The sequence below is a fragment of the Labrus bergylta genome, chromosome 12 (genome assembly GCF_963930695.1).
Source record: "Labrus bergylta chromosome 12, fLabBer1.1, whole genome shotgun sequence".
Classification (NCBI taxonomy): Eukaryota; Metazoa; Chordata; class Actinopteri; order Labriformes; family Labridae; genus Labrus; species Labrus bergylta.
This window is the reverse complement of record NC_089206.1, coordinates 2176141-2196299: the sequence shown is the minus strand read 5'-3', so window position 1 is coordinate 2196299 and position 20159 is coordinate 2176141. Positions and strand designations below refer to the sequence as shown.

The window sequence follows — 20159 nt, the reverse complement described above, 5'->3', positions numbered from 1 at the left end:
TTATACACGTTCACACTCACACACATAAACACACACACACACATTACGATGCAGTGGTAACAGAAAACAGAAAGTCGATGTTGACCTCAGACGTCACCCTGAAGGTCACAGACACTCACAATAACTATAATGGCTTTCAATGAAGTTCGACAAAGAGTTGACTAATGTGAGGTCAAATCGACAGAGTGTGTGTGTGTGTGTGTGTGTGTGTGTGTGTGTGTGTGTGTGTGTGTGTGTGTGTGTGTGTGCGTGTGTGTTTGTGTTTGTGTATGTACATTCACGGAGCCCCTCTCACACACGTTCCCTCTCACACTCGGACCATCTGTGTTTAATTACCTATTCAGCCGGCTTCATGTCTGTGAGCCAAATCATCAATGTTTGGTGTTTCTGTCTATTCAGCGAGACACTTTTGGCCGCCTGCAAGCAGCTGAAGTCACACAAAAAAAACATCACAACAGACTGAGGGATCGTTATTGTGTTCGACACGACGCTGCAGGTCTGCAGAGTCCCACAAATAAACGAGCAGTGGGCTGGAGCAGCGAGGGCTGATGGGTAAGCTGTTAAGCAGTTTTCTTAGGGAAACCGATATGAACAAAAATCAACACAAAAAGAGGAATCACTTGCAAACCAAACTGTAAAGTTTAACCTTTAATGGATGTATTTATTACGAGTATTAGCATCAGAATCAGCAGCGTTGGCTAGTGCAGTTTTGTAAGAGATGAACCAAGATATTAGTTTCTTAGCTTGATGCTAACACAAAATGGAAATTGCCATTAAAGGGCTAGCAGAAGTAGCACCGCAGAAACGGTAAAAAGTTATTTAAAGTTGATCTATTATGCTGATCCCAATTTTAAAACTCACATATACTGTAGTGTTACAATGCTAGATTCTCAAACTAAACACGGGCAAAGTTTCAGATCATGAGGTAAACGTGTGTTGGTGTAATACCAGGATGAGTCTGCAGAGGGCGCCAAACGGCTTGTTCTGCAAATTCTGCCGATAATTCCCCGATATGGAACCAAGCATCTACTTTGCCGTTAAAACCTCTCACATGGGCTCTCTTCTCCCAGCACTGGAGAGCAGCCCTCCCCTGGCAGCCCTGCAGCATTCTGCCCACTGAAGGTTTTCCAGAGAGCTGGCCAATCAGAAAGAAGCGGGCACATGGGGAGGAGGGGCTTTAAAGAGACAACAGCTGAAACAAACTGTTCAATGCAAAGTCTGAAATTAGGTGTTTTACTGACACCTGTATCAGATAGATGAGGAGTTTAATGAGCTGCAAATCGTTCAAAGCTTCTCTATTGACTTCTCAGAGTGACAGCATGAAAGTGGATATAATGGGAGGTCTTTAACAATGTTGAAAAAAGAGTTTCTTAAAGGCTCACACGGTTAATTTCAGAGCACATTTTCAGACCACCACAACAAAGTTCTGACCTTTAAATCCTGAGGTTTTTTTTTTTATTCCTTAAAAACCTGTTATGTAAATGTTATACAGTTGAAGTCTCCATTCGAGAGCATGACTTTCTGCTCAAAGGTCACGCTTAGTTTTTTAATTTATGAGGTCAACATGATTCCAAACAGCCAGCAGAAAGTGAAAATGCATCAATGATGACCGCTCACCAGAGGTTTGTTCTAAATAAAGCAGGAAGCCTGTCCATCATCTCAGAGATCAGCAGCCTGTTTACCGTCAAACACACAGATAAGTGGGCCGCTCAGTGCCGCTCAGAGTCCACACACATCCTAATTAGACTCCCTGCTAACCAAAGACTCACTTCAAACGCCAGATTTCTCTTCACAGCAGATGGTCAGAGCTGACAGAAAACTGACCGGCCGCTTTGCAAAAATAAAATTCAGGTCATTTTCGTATTCATGCGATCTAGGGGTGAGATAAACTCTCAAACAGCTGGGACTTCAAATGCTTCTCTTTTTTTCACTTTAAAAGAAAGCAAATACAGAAGAACACACACATGATACTGATAAAGAAAGGAAACAATGGAGAAGAAGGAAGTAGGGCTGGGAATCTTTGGGTGTCTCACGGTTCCATTTCCATTCTTGAGGTCACGGTTGGATTCAGAATCTATTTTCAATTCTGGATTCATGATTCAAAGTCTATTTTTGAATGAGCACATACTTCAGGATCTACTTCAGTCATCTGTGAGACTGGCTGAGTTTCTTGCAGCTCCATTTGGCATTCTACTGAGTTAAAGAGTTAGCATTAGCACTTAGCATTCAGTGACTGATTAGCCATAAAAAAAAAACAATTCTTCACAGTTATGACTCTATTTAAAATTTTATAAGATATTGATTTTTACATAAAAAAGAAGGACGACACATCAGGTGGAAACTTGTCTTGAACGCTATTCCACCTCTGGTTTGATCCATCAAGAAGAAATTGTATTGTATTAAATTGTTGCACCCTCTCACCTTTGGCTCTTTATTTTGTTCTGTTTGAGTTTTTTTCTTAATTCAGATAAACAACGATAGACTACAAAAGTATGCAAAACGTGTCACTTTTTCACACCCTCCTTGATTTGTATTTCATCTTTCCACCCACTGCATTTAAGAACTCAGAAAACATTGTAGCATGTATTTTTCTTTTTTTTACACTCAAAACAGCCATTCAGAGCGCTGTCATAGATAGACACTGCACATGTCATTTTAAATTCAGAAAGAACAAGATACATGTCAAAACACTCCTCCGGGCTGAGCTTTGGTAGGTAAACACGTATATTTAAAAATCAAGTCGCCTGCCACATGATGCTGTCAGTCAGGGCGGAAAAAGAGTTTTAAAACACTCTTAAGTAAAACCAAGAACACAGCATGGTCCATGCAGAAGATGTTTAAAACGTTTCTGACTGAACATGGACGCTCTTTCCTCTGTTAAAGTTGAATACAGGCTGATGGTCATGAAAGGAGCATGCAGAGGCGTTGTTCATCAATAGGCAAGGCAGGCAACTGCTCGGGGCCCAAGGCCAGTAGGGGGAACCCCAAGGGCTGACAAACATTAAACAACAGCAGTGGCTCCAAATGTGCAAATTTTGCAATGACAGTAGGACACCTCCCTAAGGGGGCCCCATCTGACAGCACTCTGTGGAAACCAAAGTCAGTGAAAGTCACCAAAGGAAAATTACGAGGAATTATCCGTCTAGGAGTGAAAATAGAAAGAGGAAGACGAGTAAGCGTTGGGAAACTGGCAGACATTATAGGGATGAATGCTGTTTGGAGGGGGCCCCCCAATTCATTTTTGCCTAGGGCCCCAACAGACTTTATCGTCACTGGGTGCATGTGACCTGTCTGTTCCTCAGGGACCACATGCGGGACCCCTAACACTTACGCTATTTTGCATTGCTGTTGCCGGTAGCTGCACCCCCTTTAATCCCAGAATCACCCTAAGTCATTTTGTTCTAGACCCCAGCCCGAGTGAATAAAAACAGAGACAATTTGCCTGATACTTTCTGAGCATGTTTTTTAGTCAAGGCTTAGTGGTTACATTTGTAGGACACCTTACATTTACAAATCCTTGTTTCTTTATTTTCTACATTGCCTTCGGTTTTTCGCTCTGAGGTAGTGTGCTGTTTTGATGTCTCAGAACTGATATGGAGGGAGGATAATGTCCTAAAATGTGCACTTGGAATGGCCTGTTGTTATGGAAACAGAACATTTTTCCTTAACAAAAATCCCTTCAGGCGGCACTTTTTCCCTCACAAGAAAAAAAAAAAAAAAAAAAAAGATGAAACCTGCTTGCTGTGAGCGAGGCTTCATTCTTCTCCTGTCTCTGTCTCCGGGAGCGGTTCTCTGCTGAATGTTTCTATCTCCCTGTGGTCCACATATACTCGCTGTATGGGGGGCCTGTAGCACTAAGCACATGCTCTTTGGAGTCACTGCTCGTGGCTCCTGTTGTTGGTATGATCTCAAATCATTGCACTGCTATGTTCTGCATGCCGCGAGATAAAGCTCTTCCTCTCTGACAGCACTGAGAGCTGAAAACACACTTCAGCTCGCGGCGCTGTCAGGTAGAGTGCTAAAGCATGTCCTGGAAAACAAAAAGAGACGCATTTTTCCCATCAGACACAAGACCTCAATTAATGCCTCTTGAAAGCTTTTCCTCTGTGCCTTTTTATCGTTCTTTTGTTTACAAGGACGCGCTGCATTGGACAGCCGCTGTCTGCTGCTTTCCACCTGTTGTTAAGTCTGGCATTCAAGTGATGATTTATGGCTGCTCTCCCTTTCATTTCCACTGCTCCCTGAAAGTTAACATAACTTTGTGTTAAAGCTAAACAGGGTGGATTGGTTCAACATTGGTGAACATTGGTTTCATGCATACTGTAAAATTCGGTGTATGAGGCGCACTGTTAATATTTAACATCTTAAAAGTTAACAAATAAATATGGAACCCCAAAAAGATTTCCCTGCCAACACGACTCCCCTGTGTCACTTCTTCAAGACTCCTCACGGTGGAGCTTACGAGATGAAAGAGGGTAACATGAACGGAAGTTAAAGCGACCGAAGGCCTGTAAGTGCAACTGCACTGTTGTTACACACAGCACTGTTACACCTCCGCCTGTTTACAAGCAGCAGGTGTGAAGCCGGTGAAGACTTTGCGAGAGGCTTAACAACCTCGCAGCTGACTAGGTGCAGTGATAATACTGGGGTTTTGCACAAGTCTTCAAGTATCTTCAGCTCGTCGTTTGTTAAATGATGGAGCATGATGGGGCGTCAGATAGCCATGGGGTTATGTTGCAAGCGTTATTAGCTTTTGGGATGGATCCTTATCAGGCTGCCTTGCAGAATCACTGTATTGTGATACAATAACGATTATACCATCAAAATACCCGTATCCCATTTTGTACAATATCGGGGATTACCCTATGATTCCAAGCCCTACATGGGACACACCAGGCTGTCATTCAACGGAGCAAAACGGACCGTGGCGCGCACGGAGTATGTGTGAATTGGGGTTAAGGGTGCACTCACACTAGGCCCAGTCATCCCATACCGTGCTGAAGGGAACTGGACTTTGAGGTTGAAGGACCTTTAGGGATGAAACAGATTGCCTAGTGCGAGTGCGCCCTAAGAGATTCTCTTGTTCTCCATGTTGGAAGTCATTTGCAAACCCCAAAAATCAGGGTTCATTGTTCTTGAATGTAACCGAGCAGTTTTTACACCAAACCAAACCGAATGCGACCACTTGTTAAAGAGAAAGAAAACAGAAGCTGAACCTTGAGACAGATGCCAAACAGATGCTTCCTAAGGCATCGCAATGATACCACAAAGGAGAGCCATGACAACGTGTCTCTCTGTTGTGGGGTTAATAATGGTGTGACCCGCCCACTTGTAAAATCCCCAAGTCCTGATTGTAATAGTCAATCTTTCTGTGTCTCTCTGCTGCTCTTCATCTCAAACACACACACACACACACACACACACACACACACACACACACACACACACACACACGGAGCCTTGTGTTTGTCTTTCATTCTCTCTGCAGTCTCCGCATGGAAGACATTTAACAGTCATTCATTCTTACAGATTCTGCTTGTTTTTTGTGTTGGCGGTGAAAAGTGACTTCATGGTTCTTGGCTGTGACTGTGAGGGATTGGAGAGGCAGCTTCTTTAAAGGACGGAGAACGGTTGGGAAGCTATGAACTCACAGTTGAATTCCTTAGAAAAGCATGTTTTCACTGTATCCAGAGTGATCATGTGGTTGTTTTTATATTCTTGGTGACTAAGATATCATGAAGTCTTAGAGAAGGATGTTTCCATTTTCATTCCAAATTCTTGTCGTTTTCAAAATCTTGCATCCCATTACCAGTCCCGTTTTATGCTAGTTGGCTGAGTGATTTTTTTTTTAGGAGGCTTGCCAATATTGGGGACGCTTTCTAAACACTCTTCAGCGCATCTGGTGGAAGCACAAGAATTCATTACATTGAAAAAAAAACGACTCTGGGGGCCCGTTTCAACTTCACACATTTTTCAAACGCAATGAACAAACAAAGATTCTTACGGCTGTTGACGACGAAATGGTGAAAACCCCCCGAAAAATCTTAACTGGAAGGCTTGCTAACTCCAACAGGAAGTGCATCTAGAGGCAGGAAACCTCACAGCTTGAGTTTTACAGTTTCTGTTTGTTAGAAAAAAAGGCATTGTTACAGGAACAATAGTAGTAAGATGTGAGTGTTTGCGTGGGCATGTGTTTGTGTAGGTTAAATGTCACTTCTTCCCATCTGCTCCTAAAAAAACACACTGACTCACGCTTTACTCAGCCGAGTGTTTCTTCATAACTGCATCCAAAATGTCACATCTGGTCCTCACAGATGAAAAACAAAAACTCATTTACATTTTAATTTCTTATTTATCATACTTTCTTCTCTCTCTCTGTCTGTCAGTCCGTCCCATCACATTCATATATTGGACCCAAGCTCTTGAACCTCATACTTCCCTCCAGGGTAGAATGAAGATGAAAAGTCCACTCCAGGTAATTACCCACAATTCATCACATTAACACCAGGCCTAGTCGCCAAACTGTATGGACGTAAAAAAAACTGTTTTGAAATGCAAAATAAAATGGAACATTGAATATGGCATTAAAAAGGTGATTAATCGTGATTCACTTTTGACATTCAGCGATTAATCATAATCGTTTGACAGTCCTAATAATGACCCAACAGTCTTGTTTTTCCTCAGATTTATTGCAACGGACAGATGAGCGTGAAATTAGAAATGGTTTCCACAACACTGCCATGTTCTGTCATGTGTCTGTAACACAGAGCAGAAGTTCAGAAAGGTCTCCTGAATGTAACAACATGTGGTACGTGCATACAGTTTCCTGGATTAACATGATATACATGAGCAGACAGCCGCTGCCCATCGCACCGACCATGACCACACATGTACAAAACTCATGTTACGTCCATGTGTTCACCTGTGCTACTTTCAACCAGCTCCACAGGCCAACACTGTGCATGCATGCACAAACATCATGTGTGCAGAGGACAGTGACACAAACCACCCAGACAGTTGCCTGCAAGGCTCTCCAGAGAGATATCCAGCAATCTGGCATGTGTACACACACATACACACGAGAGAGGTTGATGTTGGTACATTTTGATTAAAGGAGCCCTGATGCCTTCTACTCCTCAAACTGCTGAATTTGAGTTTGATTTCAAAGATGCAAAGTTGTTTTTAAAGGCAGAATGTGAAACATTTTACATATAAATATAGCAGAAATCCATTATATCCACTGAAAACATTTCGCTGAGTCATGACTGTCTACTGGCTGTGTTGTTGTCAGAGCCGTGTTTACATGGACGGGACGGCTGGCTCCTCCCCTTGTGTATAAAAGCTGTTTAAGTGAGGGACTAGAGAGAAGAAGAAGAACAACATACTGACTCATTATTTGGATGTCATGTAAGTGTTTTTAGATCATGGTCATTCTGTGTAAATTGACAGGCAATGTGACGCTACGAGTTAACTAAAGAGCGCTAACATTAGCATGCTAACACAACAGTGCAGCTTAAGACAAAGGACAATTTTGTCCGCTGCTTGCTCTCAGCGCTTAGTGCTTGATTATGGTGCGTTCCAATTTGATAAGTCCTTTGTGCAAACGCGAGGGGAGGTGTGGAGGATTCAGTATGGAGGAGGTGTGGCCTAACAGCAGTTTGTTTTGGTTTCATGCTAATGCTCAAGCGCAACATCTACTGAATCAAAAAGTTGCACATTCTTCCTTTAAATCAATGGTTCCTTACTTTTCAGAGATACCTGACAAAGTGATGCGTCAGGTATTCGCTGACCAACACCTCCAAGACGGGTTATTGAAAATAAGTGCCCATGTGAGGTTTCAAAAAAATGAACGCATTCAGTTTACAGTAACAGGAGACATTGTTCAGTGATTACATATTGCATAGTGTATTTAATCAAAGCAGTGACTGAAGGACTAATAATTCATCACCAGTATTCGCAGACAGCCGGCAGCGACAATTAGCTCTGACTTGAATTCAGCTGAATGCTCACAACCTTAAACTGTGAAAAGATCGAACAGCCTATTTTTGAGTTTCTATCGAATATTTATAGATGTGTTATTTTAAAGGATCCTTTCAGTGTGGATTGGATTATCATCACTTCTTACACAAAAAGCCCTTTTGATGATTTAGAAGATTGGCTGAAAATGAGCTTAACACTAAACTCAAAGTCTGGACTGTGGAGTTTCCTCAAAGCTACGAGTGTTGAGACCGTGAGATCTCATTTATCCTTTTGAACACGAGTGGGCTCAAAGTGTTTTCATGGCTTTTAGCAGAAAAATCTGAACATCCAAACGGCAAGTGCTCTGAGTAAGCAGGGTTTCCCACACGGAAACAATACTCGGGCAGGCTGCCCAGGTATATTTACAGCCGCCAAAATCTATCTGCAGACCATTGTTTCTTTTTTTTTGTCCATATACAATCGCCATCCCAGAGAGAGAGAGAGAGAGAGAGAGAGAGAGAGAGAGAGAGAGAGAGAGAGAGAGAGACGTCCACTGTTACAAATCTTCTTATGCTGTGGTTTGAAACATTTTCCGCAGCTGCTTTTTGTCGACGTTATCCTGCAGTCTCACTTTATGATGGTAGTTGGAATACACCACGTCATCAACAACAACCTCCACACACACAGATCACCTGTAGTGATTATGTGATACCGAGTGAAAGATTCCAAAACGCCATTAACGTTATAAACCGCAATGCTGATGTATATTGCTAAAAGAGCAGGAACACAAAAAAACAAACCTACAGAATGAAGCCGAGGGACAAACCGCTCTAAGCTGTTACCGTGCAGCTTCACTGGCTCCAACGATGGAACGCTTTCTATTCATTTCTTATGGAGAGCCAGAGAGGCAGTCGCCCAGTTCATATTGGGATCGTTGCGGTGGGTTTCTAGACGGGCTCAGGCGCGCTCGCCAGACAAGAATAGACCAGAGGTCCAGGGACCGCTTGGATCCCAAACGTTTATCCAATCTTGGCAATCAAGAGTGGGTGGAGAGGTCCAGGAGGAAATTGGAACCAGCCAACTTTTCAGTGAGTATGCGCCCTTCTTGCATGCGTTTAGTGCTCCGGCGCGATCACTAGCATCCTCGCTTGAAGCAGTGGAGTCGTAACTTTACACACTTAAAATGACAACCTGAGTAAATCGGTGGAAAAGACATTAACTTTTAGTGGATGTATCCTGATTGGGTACAACTACCCCCAAAAATGACACTGCAGCCTCTACCACCCTATTGTTAGCTTGCTGCTGAAGCAATCTACTGGAGCAAAATCAAAACTTGTGTTGGTACTTTGCAACCGTAGTTTGTCCATTTAGGTTCTAGTTTGAAAAAGAGTTGAAACGCCCTTTTAGCGTCCCAAAAGATGAAAAAGAAGAAGTGGAAATTAGAAACATCATAGAGAGGTCTTTTTTGAAACTTCTTAAAGAACGTTCTTGAAGTTATGGTCCTAGTTTTCTTGATTCTCTGGAGATTCTCACACAATGGATTGCTTTCAGTTCTGTCTATGTTCAGTTGTTGTTGTTTTTTGCAACATATACCTGCGGAAAATCTCCTTCCTCTTACCTTATGATGACATACATGACCAGGAAGTTTCCCACCAGGCCGATGACGCAGACAATCATGTAGACGACCACGATGGTGACCTTCACCCCCGTCGGCAGTAAGGCCTCCGTCTCATTGTAGCCGTCGGTGAAGTTGTTCTGGAAGAGCGAGTCGTTGTAGAGCTGCAGGTGACCCAGCTCGGCCAGCAGGAAGTCGTCTGGGAACTCCATGTTTGAGTGAGGGGAGCGAGTTCACACCGACCTGAGAGAACAAAACAAGAAGTATAGTTGAACACGAGTTATCATGTTTAGTACGTCAATGTATTCAACAATCCATCCTGACTATGGCTCATACTTAAAGAGTAACTAAACACCTGCCAAGAAAGCTTCTTTTTTTTTGCCAATCTCTACACGCTTCACTCCTCACCTTGCTGCAGTGATGTGCAGGTGAACTACATGGATCTGTGACATCACTCTTGTAGTGACCCTTTATCAACAAAGCCAGTGTATTTTAGAAAGCAAGTTAATATAAAACAACTTGAGTGTGTGTGTTGGTTAGTTTTCAGCATGGACTGTAAATATTAATGGACAAAGCCTGATGACATCACCCGTCTGTTCCTGCAGGGGGCTTTGGAGTCCCATTGATGGTGGTCGCCATGCTAGAAAATTCTGTCTCCACCAAACTTTCAGTCAACTTAACATGAGGCTAAGAGCTGGAGCTGAGGCCTGAGGGTTTTAAGCCTCCTGACAAACTGTTACACCGCGCCCACCTGTTGATCAGGTCAACTACGCGTCTCGTTGTGAATAACTCTTATCCTTAAAAAAATTAAAACAGATGAGTTATCAAAAAACTATACCCCTGTACTGTTTGTGCGGATCGAGACATGAGCTAATCAGACCTATTTTTTTTTTTTTTTTTTAAACAGGCTTTTTTTTAATGGGTTGTGTATGTGACTTCCTGTGCTTCTGCAGCAAGCCCCAAGTGGACACTTGAGGAACTGCATGATTTTACACTTCCGCATCGGCTTCATTGTTCAACACCGGAGGTTGTCACTTTTTGAGTCGTATAAATCTGGGTATTGTTCGGTAAAAAACATGTTGACGGGCTGCAGGATTGCATGAACATTGGTGACTTATATCATAGTGTAGTATTTAAGTGTCACACTGCTTCCTGCTTTTCCAAATGTAAAACAAAGGTTGCTCCAAGCAGTCGTTTGTTGCATTGACGACGCTGTGAGGGGCAGAAAGACGAGAAGGTGGAGATACAGCAGCAGCATGGGAAGACACAAAGGCAGAAAGAAAGCAGGGAAGCCATGCAAGATAAGCAAAGGAGGGAAGGTGAGCGAATGGAGAGTGAGTGGGTGGCTATGAGCGGGAGGAAGAAATGAAGTCGAAGGATGGAGGAAACTGAAAGGAAGGAAGGGGTTGAAGACATCAAATGTTCTATTAATGAACTGCCACGTGATGAATATATTAACGTCAAGATGCGCAAGAGTAAGAGACAGACTTCAGAGAACACATGAGGGGGGAAGAGGGGGCTGACATTGGTCGTTATAGGTGTTAATGAGGTAAAAAGAGCTGCCATATAACTCGGTTCTAATTAGTGTTTGAGGATAAATAATTGGTCCCTTTTAGAATAACTGCTAATTAAAAGCTGGCTGTGCGGTAAAATCGATAGGACTGTTTTGTTCAATATTTCTTTCTTTATCCAATGACCAAAACCAACAGCTGTGGATTAATGGCACTGACTGGCAGTCTAATAATTAGACTTAAGTAACCATTGTTTCACATCATGCACTCAGACCAACACTGTGGTTTGACGTGGTTTTTATCAAATTCAAAGCTTGAATCCTTTTTAAAACACTTTTGTAATCTTTTCATCCATCCATTACCTATTCTGCTTTTTTCACATATTGGGTCACAGGGGGGTCGGAGCCAATCCCATCTTCCATTGACCAAGAGGCGGGGTACACCCTGGACTGTTCACCAGTCAATTACATACAGAGACGGACAACCAGCCACACTCAAACGCACAACTATGAGCAAATTAGAGTCACAAATTATCCTAACGAGCATGTCTTTGGACTGTGGGTGGAAGCCGGAGTTACCAGAGAGAACTCACACATGCATGGGGAGAACATGCAAACTCCACACAGAGAGGCTCCTGTCCCTGGATTTGAACCAGGAACCTACACCGCCGTGCAGCTACTCATAACATAATAATAATTATTATTATCTTGTCTTGTCTGAGGAGCTGATGTCTGGACTCTTAAGTCCAGTCGCCTTTTTGATTCAACTTTTGTATTATGTGTTTTACGACCTGGACAGACTTCTTGGTTCTCTGGTTATCTAAAGGGTATTTCTACCGACTAGGGTATCAGTCTGGGGCTGCCCAAGCCTCAACCCTGGAACAAACACACTCACACACACTCACACACACTCACACACACACACACACTTCATCCACATGTGAGGAGATGATCTGGAGCAGTGACACAGCACGAGGATGAGAGTGTTTCTTTTATCTAAACAAGATTGCTCTTGCTGGTTCGATCCAGCGAGGAAGCTTTAGAATTGATCTCCGTCAGGATGAGAGCGCACGGCACAGCTTCATGCAGCAGAGAGGTAGAGGTGCTGACGGCTGAGCTTGACGATTGTACACAAAGTGCACAGAGCAGGACAACTTTATGAGTATTTTTGCACTTGAATATCTGAAATGCAATACTCTTGGTGAATAGGACCTTGAGATGAAGCAATTGATGTGCAATTCAGGGTGCCAGAATCCATTCTTAGTAAATTCCCCTCTGAGTGCCTCTGCAAGTCCTTAGTCCCTGAATAAAACTCCAGCAATGGAAACACAGCTTTGACTCCTTCTGTAGAGTTATTTTCAGGGAAATCCATCTGGGAGTACGCCCTGGGGCACGTGTTCAACATGTTGGGAGATTATTTCCCATCTGGTCTGGGTACACCTTGGGATCCTCAAGGGAATGGCTGGAAGGTGTGGACGGACTCCTGGGGTAGCTTGTCTGGTTAGGAGGAAGGTTTGTGTATGTGAGACTGACTTGGACTGAACCTCAGTGCCCACGTTCTTTAAGAATATAAGGAGCATGCTTTATGTATGTGTTATTTATAGTTTGGAGACAACAGTGGCGATCTATGCGCTGATGTAGTTATATAAGGCACAGGGTTGGATAGCAGCTACTCTGTTGCTCTGCAGCACCATTTCAAACAGGCTGCAGCAGCAACACTTCAAACTGCTGCCTCCCCTCTCTCTCCTCCGCCTGATCATGAATATTCATCAAATCAAAACAGCAAAGTAACTCTGCTGTGCTGCTGAATTTCCCCGGGGTTACTGCCAAGCTGAATACACATGGGTTATATATGCTCTAATATCTCTCTCAGCCTCCCCCCCCCATATCACTTCCTCATCTTTTTCCTCCTCTCTGCTGATGTCTCTTTTTCCCATTCCTCGTTCGTTCACATTCAGCAATCCTCCTCTGTTTTCGTTTTTCCGGGTTTCGATCTGCGCTGCAGCAGCAGCACTGTGGGCACATGTTGCTGTTTGTACTTTGGCTGCCAACGCTGCGATGAATAAGCAGTTAAACTTAAAGACTAAAGTGTGTGTTCATGTAAGGGCTGCAGTGCCAAAGTCACACTTCCATTACCTGTTAAAGAGGACTTAAGATACTGCAAGCAGCCTAATTTTGCTAGTATGCCTAATGCTATGTCATTAGCGCTCGGCATCAAAATAGTTGTCAGGGTTTCAAACACTTTTTTGGGACAGCCTGACAAAAACAAAAAGTGTCTCACTGAGGACAGGAATGCAACATTGTGCAAGAGGATGCAACAGGATGACATCATTAATAGAGCAGCGGTGTGATTCATTGTGGCATTTCATTACTGTTTCCAGCCTCAGATGGCATTTGTGTTATTCTAATGAATGAGTTTATCTTCTCTCATTTGTGCCCGTCCAGAGGGGGTTTTCAATCAGCTGCTATTGGAGGTTACTTGTGTCACCTTCTGGAATAAAAACCACGGCGCAATAGTCAGCCGTTTCTGATGATATTAAATCATGGGCTGATGTAGAAGTAATGATATTAAAGGGAAGAGTTTAACAGGGTTTAAGTGTTGTTTCGGCAGAATTTCACACAACTTAATTCAGCGTTGTTCAAGGAACTGTTTCACATCCAAGTAATTCAAATGCAACTGACATCAATGTGATATGTAGCCACAATCTCCAAGAGCAGCCCAGTGAAGTTCAGAACCATAAAAAGCCTTAATCCGCCAAGTAAGTGTGTGTGACAGCTGTGATATACACAGACACTCAGATCTTCAAGTTGACATTAACACTATGGTAAGGGTACGCGATGATGAGGAAATGTTATCTCCACTTACAAAACAAAGTAAAGGCCTGGTGAAAATCCTTCAAAGAGGCTCAATCAGGACGCCATTGTTCACAGAAGTGGAGAACAAGCATCGTGTATTCCTCACCACAAAACCTACAAGCGATCAGGATGTTGCAGGGCGAGTCTTTGTGCTTGATGTGTGGAGGCTGTAAAAGCTCCTCCTCAGAGGAAACACATTATACAAACAGTTGTAAAAAATCAAGCACTTCATGTAAACTGTGTATAAAAGATGCGGTCTCTGCTTATTTTAACCTTCCAGCTTGTAGTCTGAGTGGTTACCGGTACCGGTACCGGTGCAGCTCGTATAGATCAACAATTTAGAAATCAGGAGTTGAGGTATAAAGAGCAGGAGAGGAGGCAGTCGTTAGCAACATGCTCAAGAAGCTAGCATCAAGCCAGCATCAAGCTAGCACAATCGTCGGTGCGTAAATAGAATTCAAGACTAATTAAACATTCAATACTCATACAACCAAGATCTCATTTTAATATTATTTGACAATGTGTAAAATGTATTTCAGTACAGAGCTTCTATTTTAAGCTGCTAGTTGGCTCTAGCTGGCGAGCTCTGCGATTGGACAGTCTGAGAGCCGCAGTGCAGTATGACCAGTATACCCCCATTTTTTACTTTAATATTCTGGCCGATTGGGGAGCCTGTGACCTATCGGTTAGTGTGCGAGCCCCATGTATGGAGGCCTTAGTCCTTCCGGGCCCGGGTTCGAATCTGACCTGTAGCTCACGTCACTTCCCACTTTATCTATCGTAAAAAGCCACAAAAATAAACCTGGAAAAAAAAAATCTGGCTGATCTGGTATAAATCTGAGTATTTCTCACATACACTAAAATGCACTCTATGCTTTCAGATCACAGTCCAATCAGGAAAACTCTCTGATCCTGCAGATTCACCAGCAGGTCACTCCCCTTTAAAGGTCTGCTGTTTCAGACACATGCAGCCTGCAAGAGATGGATGTACAACAGTGCATGAGTTATCCTATTTATGGACTTTGGTTCACGCACAGTTGAGGGAGGATAAGATCGCTCAACTGGCGTCTTCAACATCACTCATCTTCCTTTTCTTTGTCTTTCCAGCTGAATGTGTCTGCAGCCACACCACCATCACTGTGTTTTTTTAAACTCCAGGATCCGTCCCATGATTCATGACAACAAAGGAGCTAAGTTTCCCTCCCACTGACTGAAATTTCTGCATTCTTCTCAGCTGACTAGAGGGCCTTTTGCGTCACATGACCAGCTCCTGTGTTTGTGGTCTCTCTATGTGGGATTAGTTACAAGTTATTAGTGACAACTGGAAGGGGGAATAAAAGTCACATCCCTGGAAAAACAGTCCCTCTTCATGAATATGCTTTTGTCTTTTAAAGGCTTTATATGTGATTTAGAAGTATCTCCTCTGAAAATAACTCTGTGAGTCATGACTGTCTACAATGGGTGTAACACCCGAGTCCCACTGTCTGTGATGTTTTCAGAGTTTTCAGAGTCCTATCTTCACTTTGTTTACATCGCCGGGACGGCCGGCTGACTCCTCCCCTCGTGTATAAAAGTTGTTTAATTGAGGGACTAGAGAAAAGAAGAATAACATACTGTACTCACTGCTTAACTGTGTTTCTAGATCACGCTCATTTCAGGTAAATTTACATGCAGTGTGAAGATACGAGCATAATAAAGATCGCTAGCATTAGCATGCTAACACAACGATGCAGCGCGAGTTGTTTTGGTTTCATGCTGGTGCTCAAGGGCGACATCTGCTGGATCAAAAAATCACATATAAAGCCTTTAATAAAGTGTGCACGCATATCTTCTTCATGATGCTGTTTTTGAATTTCCCTGCACCTATGTGATGTGTGTGGTCTGTCAGCTCGTTGCTGTTGGGTTACACCACACTGAAGCAGCTTTAACTGCCTGTCATGTGATCACCACATCACTACTTCATTCTGCAAAACCATCTGATTCTGTGTTGAAACTCAACAGACACCAGAATCAAATGGCTTACATGCATACTGATGCTGATTTAAGAATTGGTCTGTTCATTTGTTTCTGTCGCTGAAGTCTAAATTAAGAAACACATCATGCTGTGAATGAAAATAAGTCAATGTTCCTCACTGTTCTTAAACCCTTGGTCTGCTAGTCCTGTGACGTTAGCTCCAGCTATCAGCCCCTGAACACGGCCATAATCAGACTCCATCACACTCATCAGCCTCTGTGTCTCACCGACTGCCCACACGCCGGCTGCATGTGCAGTTCTTTCAAACCTCTAATGCTGTAAAGCACTTGTAAAATTTGACGGAGAAAATAAACAGCCTTGTTTTAGAAGCTGCTTTCACACAAACGTTAAAGTTGCTCACTCCTCACATGCAAAGTTCAGCTTACAGAAACACCTCACATGTAAGTGAATCGTCGCCCCTTCAGTCACAGCGTGAAATCTGTCAACAAACATCTGATGACAAAACCAACAACTACCTGAAGAAGACGCCTGGTCGAAACATTGTGATCGGGATGGAATAAAAAAACGTTTTCTGGCATTTGAGTGAGTGAGAGTGGGAGGCGGGCATATCTTCTTCCTCAGTCTGCTGTTTTTGCACGGCCCTGCACCTACCCGAAGTACCTGTGACTGCCCCCTTTTCCTAAATCCAACAACTAACCTTTCTTTTCTTGATAAATCAAACAGGTGTTGCATTATAACATGATGATTTTCAAATCTGGACGCCAAAAGCAACTTCCTTAAAGTCTTGTTACGACAAACACAAATTAAACTAAAGTTTATTTTCAGGATGAAAAAATTAAAATTAAAAAAAATCTGAAAATGTGCTCGCTCAAGAAAATGAAATCAAGACAATGTCCAATTTTATTCAAAGGAAAAATACTCATTTATTGGATTGCCTAATACTTCTTTTAACAGTTGTTTTGTCAATATTGACAAGACAAGAGTGAGACTCTACTACACAGTTTTTGTCTACACAGGCTTCCATTCAAATCTGCTGCCATCCTCACTGTAGGCTTCAAGAGTAGGTGTTACAAGAAAGCTCATAAACAAACTCTCCAGCCTCTGACACACACACACACACACTCACACACACACACACACACACACACACACACACACACACACACACGCGGATACACACACAACAACACAGGTAGAGTTACTAATGCACCCCAATCCAAGCAGGAGTTTGAAGTAAACACTGAAATGCATCAAGTCAACATTTAATTCCAATGCAACCATGTCCCTTAAACGCATCACAAGATAGAGCAAGAGTAACAAGTATTGACACAAATAGACGCACCACGTGCCCTGTCAACGCACGTGAATGCACCAACACAACGCAGATAAAACGCTGCACGAGACAAGTACGCAACGCACGCGCCATCAGTATCTTTACAGTGTGTTATGGCAACCGTTCAGCCGGAGCAGCTCCACATAAACACAGTGACACACTGCAGACGGACTACAGGGGGGGTTTTCACACGCAGTGCGCACACTGGTGGTCCAGTCCAAGAGCCACGTCCGTTCAAATCCACGTACCTGTAAACACGCGCTCTAAATGATGCACTTCTATCATTACGCCAGGTGGAGAAACCTCCTTACCTTTCTAATGACAGCTGCAGCTCCGGAGCTCCCCGCAGACCGCCCCGAGGACACACAACCACTGGAAGTTGTCGTCTCTCTCTCTCTCTCTCTCTCTCTCTCTCCGCGTTGCTGTGCACCGTCTTGTCTGCTCTCCCGCTCCCCGGTTTGGTTTGGTTTCTTATATTTGCAGTTTTTCCCCTCCAAGCTTTCATCACACAGAAGAAGTAGCCGGTGTCAAAAACAAACCCATAAAGCTCCGTTAACACGCTCACAGCTCAGTCCGATGGGTCGGTCAGTCCAGGTTTCTCCGGGATGGCGAGGGGAGAGAGAGAGAGAGAGAGAGAGAGAAAGCTCCTTCAGCTCCAGTCAGCATCAGCTGGCAGAGAGAGAGGGAGAGAGAGAGAGAGAGAGAGAGAAAACAGAGAGAGAGAAAAGAGAGAGAGAGAGAGAGAGAGGAGGGGTCTGCTGGGATGAAGATGCAACCAGGCACTTTCTTCCACCCTCCCCTTCTCTCGGACAGATCGATCTCTCCTCCTCATCGCGCTGTAGTAACCTATCTTTTATGTGTGTGTGTGTGTGTGTGTGTGTGTGTGTGTCCTGAGTTTTTCATTTGGCTTTATGTGTTTACAGCATTTCAAACTACATGCATGTCTGTACATATTCGAGCAGTGTGCCTCCTGTTTCAACAGTATGATCATTTCATTTTGTTAAAATGTGTGCAACATTTCAGTTCAAGACCAATTCAGGGTAAAATAAAATTTCACATATGGTATCGAATCATTTCATGGGCGGTTCTAGGCAGGGGCCAACAGGGGCCCCTGTAACACTGAGCTTGCCCCACTGTGGCCACCCCTCCAAAAGGAAGAATTGGTAGTATTTGACTTAACAACTGGACTCACAATCTCCCACTCACAATTCATCATGGTATTTTATGATGTGCGCTATTATTTGGCATTATATATATATTTTTTTTTTTTAAAGCGATCATCTTTGTCTATTTTTCACCTGGGTTTAATGTTCCCCTCTGACAAAACAACTGGCCCCAAGTTTGGCCCCCTCAGTAAAAGTGGTCGAGAACATCCACTCCATTGGCTACTTACTTTCCTGCAGTAAATAAACATCATTTTGTCTTTATAGACAACATAAGAGCAACATCTGGATCCTATGAAAGAAATATATCAATTCTCTCGTCTGGTTAGCATGATGATAAAAAGTCTGTTTGTTTGGTTTCTTCATGATGACTGTTCAGTAATGTTAACTATATATCATTACCACTAAGCTCGTAGCAAAGCTAACAAGGTTAGCCTCGGCTCCGTAAACCAGTCAGAATAATCGATGGCAGAGATAGTGTGATCCCACTTTGCATTATAGAAATCTCCCTTGTTTTGGAAATACTGTAGATGGCTGATGTTAGGTGGGGGTTGTTTCTATAGTAGATGAACAATGATGAAATTGTGAAACAGACTGTGGGTCATCGTAGATCTATTCAGCCATGGTCAGACAACACAGAAACACAACACACATGGCTGACAAAGTGCAGACCATCGCTGACCCATGCTGACCAAGATCTCACAATCGTTGACAATCATTGGTAAACATTGGCCATCACGGACAAAGTGGCAGAATGGCAAAGTCTTCATCTTCACAGTGTTGCTTATATTCTGCTAGAAGGTACAGCCCACACATTCCTGGCTACTTTGGTACATCTCTATAAGGCAAGAAAGAAGACATCTGCTTGACTCGTAAATGTCAGACACATTTCATTCTTTGCAAACCTTCGCTTACACAGAGAGTTGGCTCCAAACCAAATATAACTCTGCTGCCATGAGATGCCTTACATAGATATGGTTTCACTTTGAACCTGAGAGAAGAGTTACTCTTAGATGGTAGACAGATTTAAAGATATCTCCGCAAAATGATCAAGATGAATCAATTCATGAAAATACGTACTAACAGCTAATCTGTTGCTATCACTAAATACACAGCATTATCAGTTTGATTCCCCTCCGTGTGGTGGTGGACGATGGACGGTAGTGTGACAGACGAGTGTTTACATGTTGCCGTCTTTCTTTATCGCATGCCATCAGCCAATCAGCCACAGCACAAGCCGCTGGACCGATGGCATGTGCCAATAAAACTAAGAGCACTGCTCCCCAAGTGGCTAGCACATGCCACATTTCGATCTTGGTGCTGCTGGTATGTTAGCTTTCTATGAGTCAATGTAATCCACTAGCCTGAACATGGATGCAACCAAAATGAAGAGTCACTAGTGAAGCTCAGATACATAAATTGAAGTCAGGATTCAAACACCGTTAGATATTAATCTGATGCTTCTTATCTTATCTTATTCCTAAACCTAACAGTCTTCCTAACTTTTGGAAGATTAATTTCCACCTTTGGGTTTTTGGTTACATTTTCAATCTCACACACACTTAGCGTTGATCAATCCAGTAATTTGTCCAATATCATGTGAGAGCAGATGTGAGTAATCTCAGAATGCATCAGTTCTAGTATATAGACGATGAAACTTCTGGGAGCAGCAGACTGTTTCACCTCGGCTGCCAGTGAAGCGAATGATTCAGGTTATAGAGATAAAGGCTTTGGAAGGTCAGGACTTC

The 20159-nt window shown here is 43.1% G+C and overlaps 1 protein-coding gene across 1 annotated transcript in view; it reads right to left on the bottom strand.

The window, feature by feature from the left end:
* oprl1 (opiate receptor-like 1) overlaps window positions 1-17925 on the bottom strand; it is a 90723-nt gene extending 72798 nt beyond the window's left edge. Inside the window, exons 1-2 of the mRNA XM_020650452.2 lie at window positions 17560-17925; window positions 9578-9817 (exon numbers count right to left, since the gene is read on the bottom strand). Coding sequence (XP_020506108.1) covers window positions 9578-9786 — 209 coding nt within the window. The 5' untranslated portion in view covers window positions 9787-9817; window positions 17560-17925. The remainder of the gene's footprint in view (window positions 1-9577; window positions 9818-17559) is intronic.
* Window positions 17926-20159: the final 2234 nt, after the last annotated feature.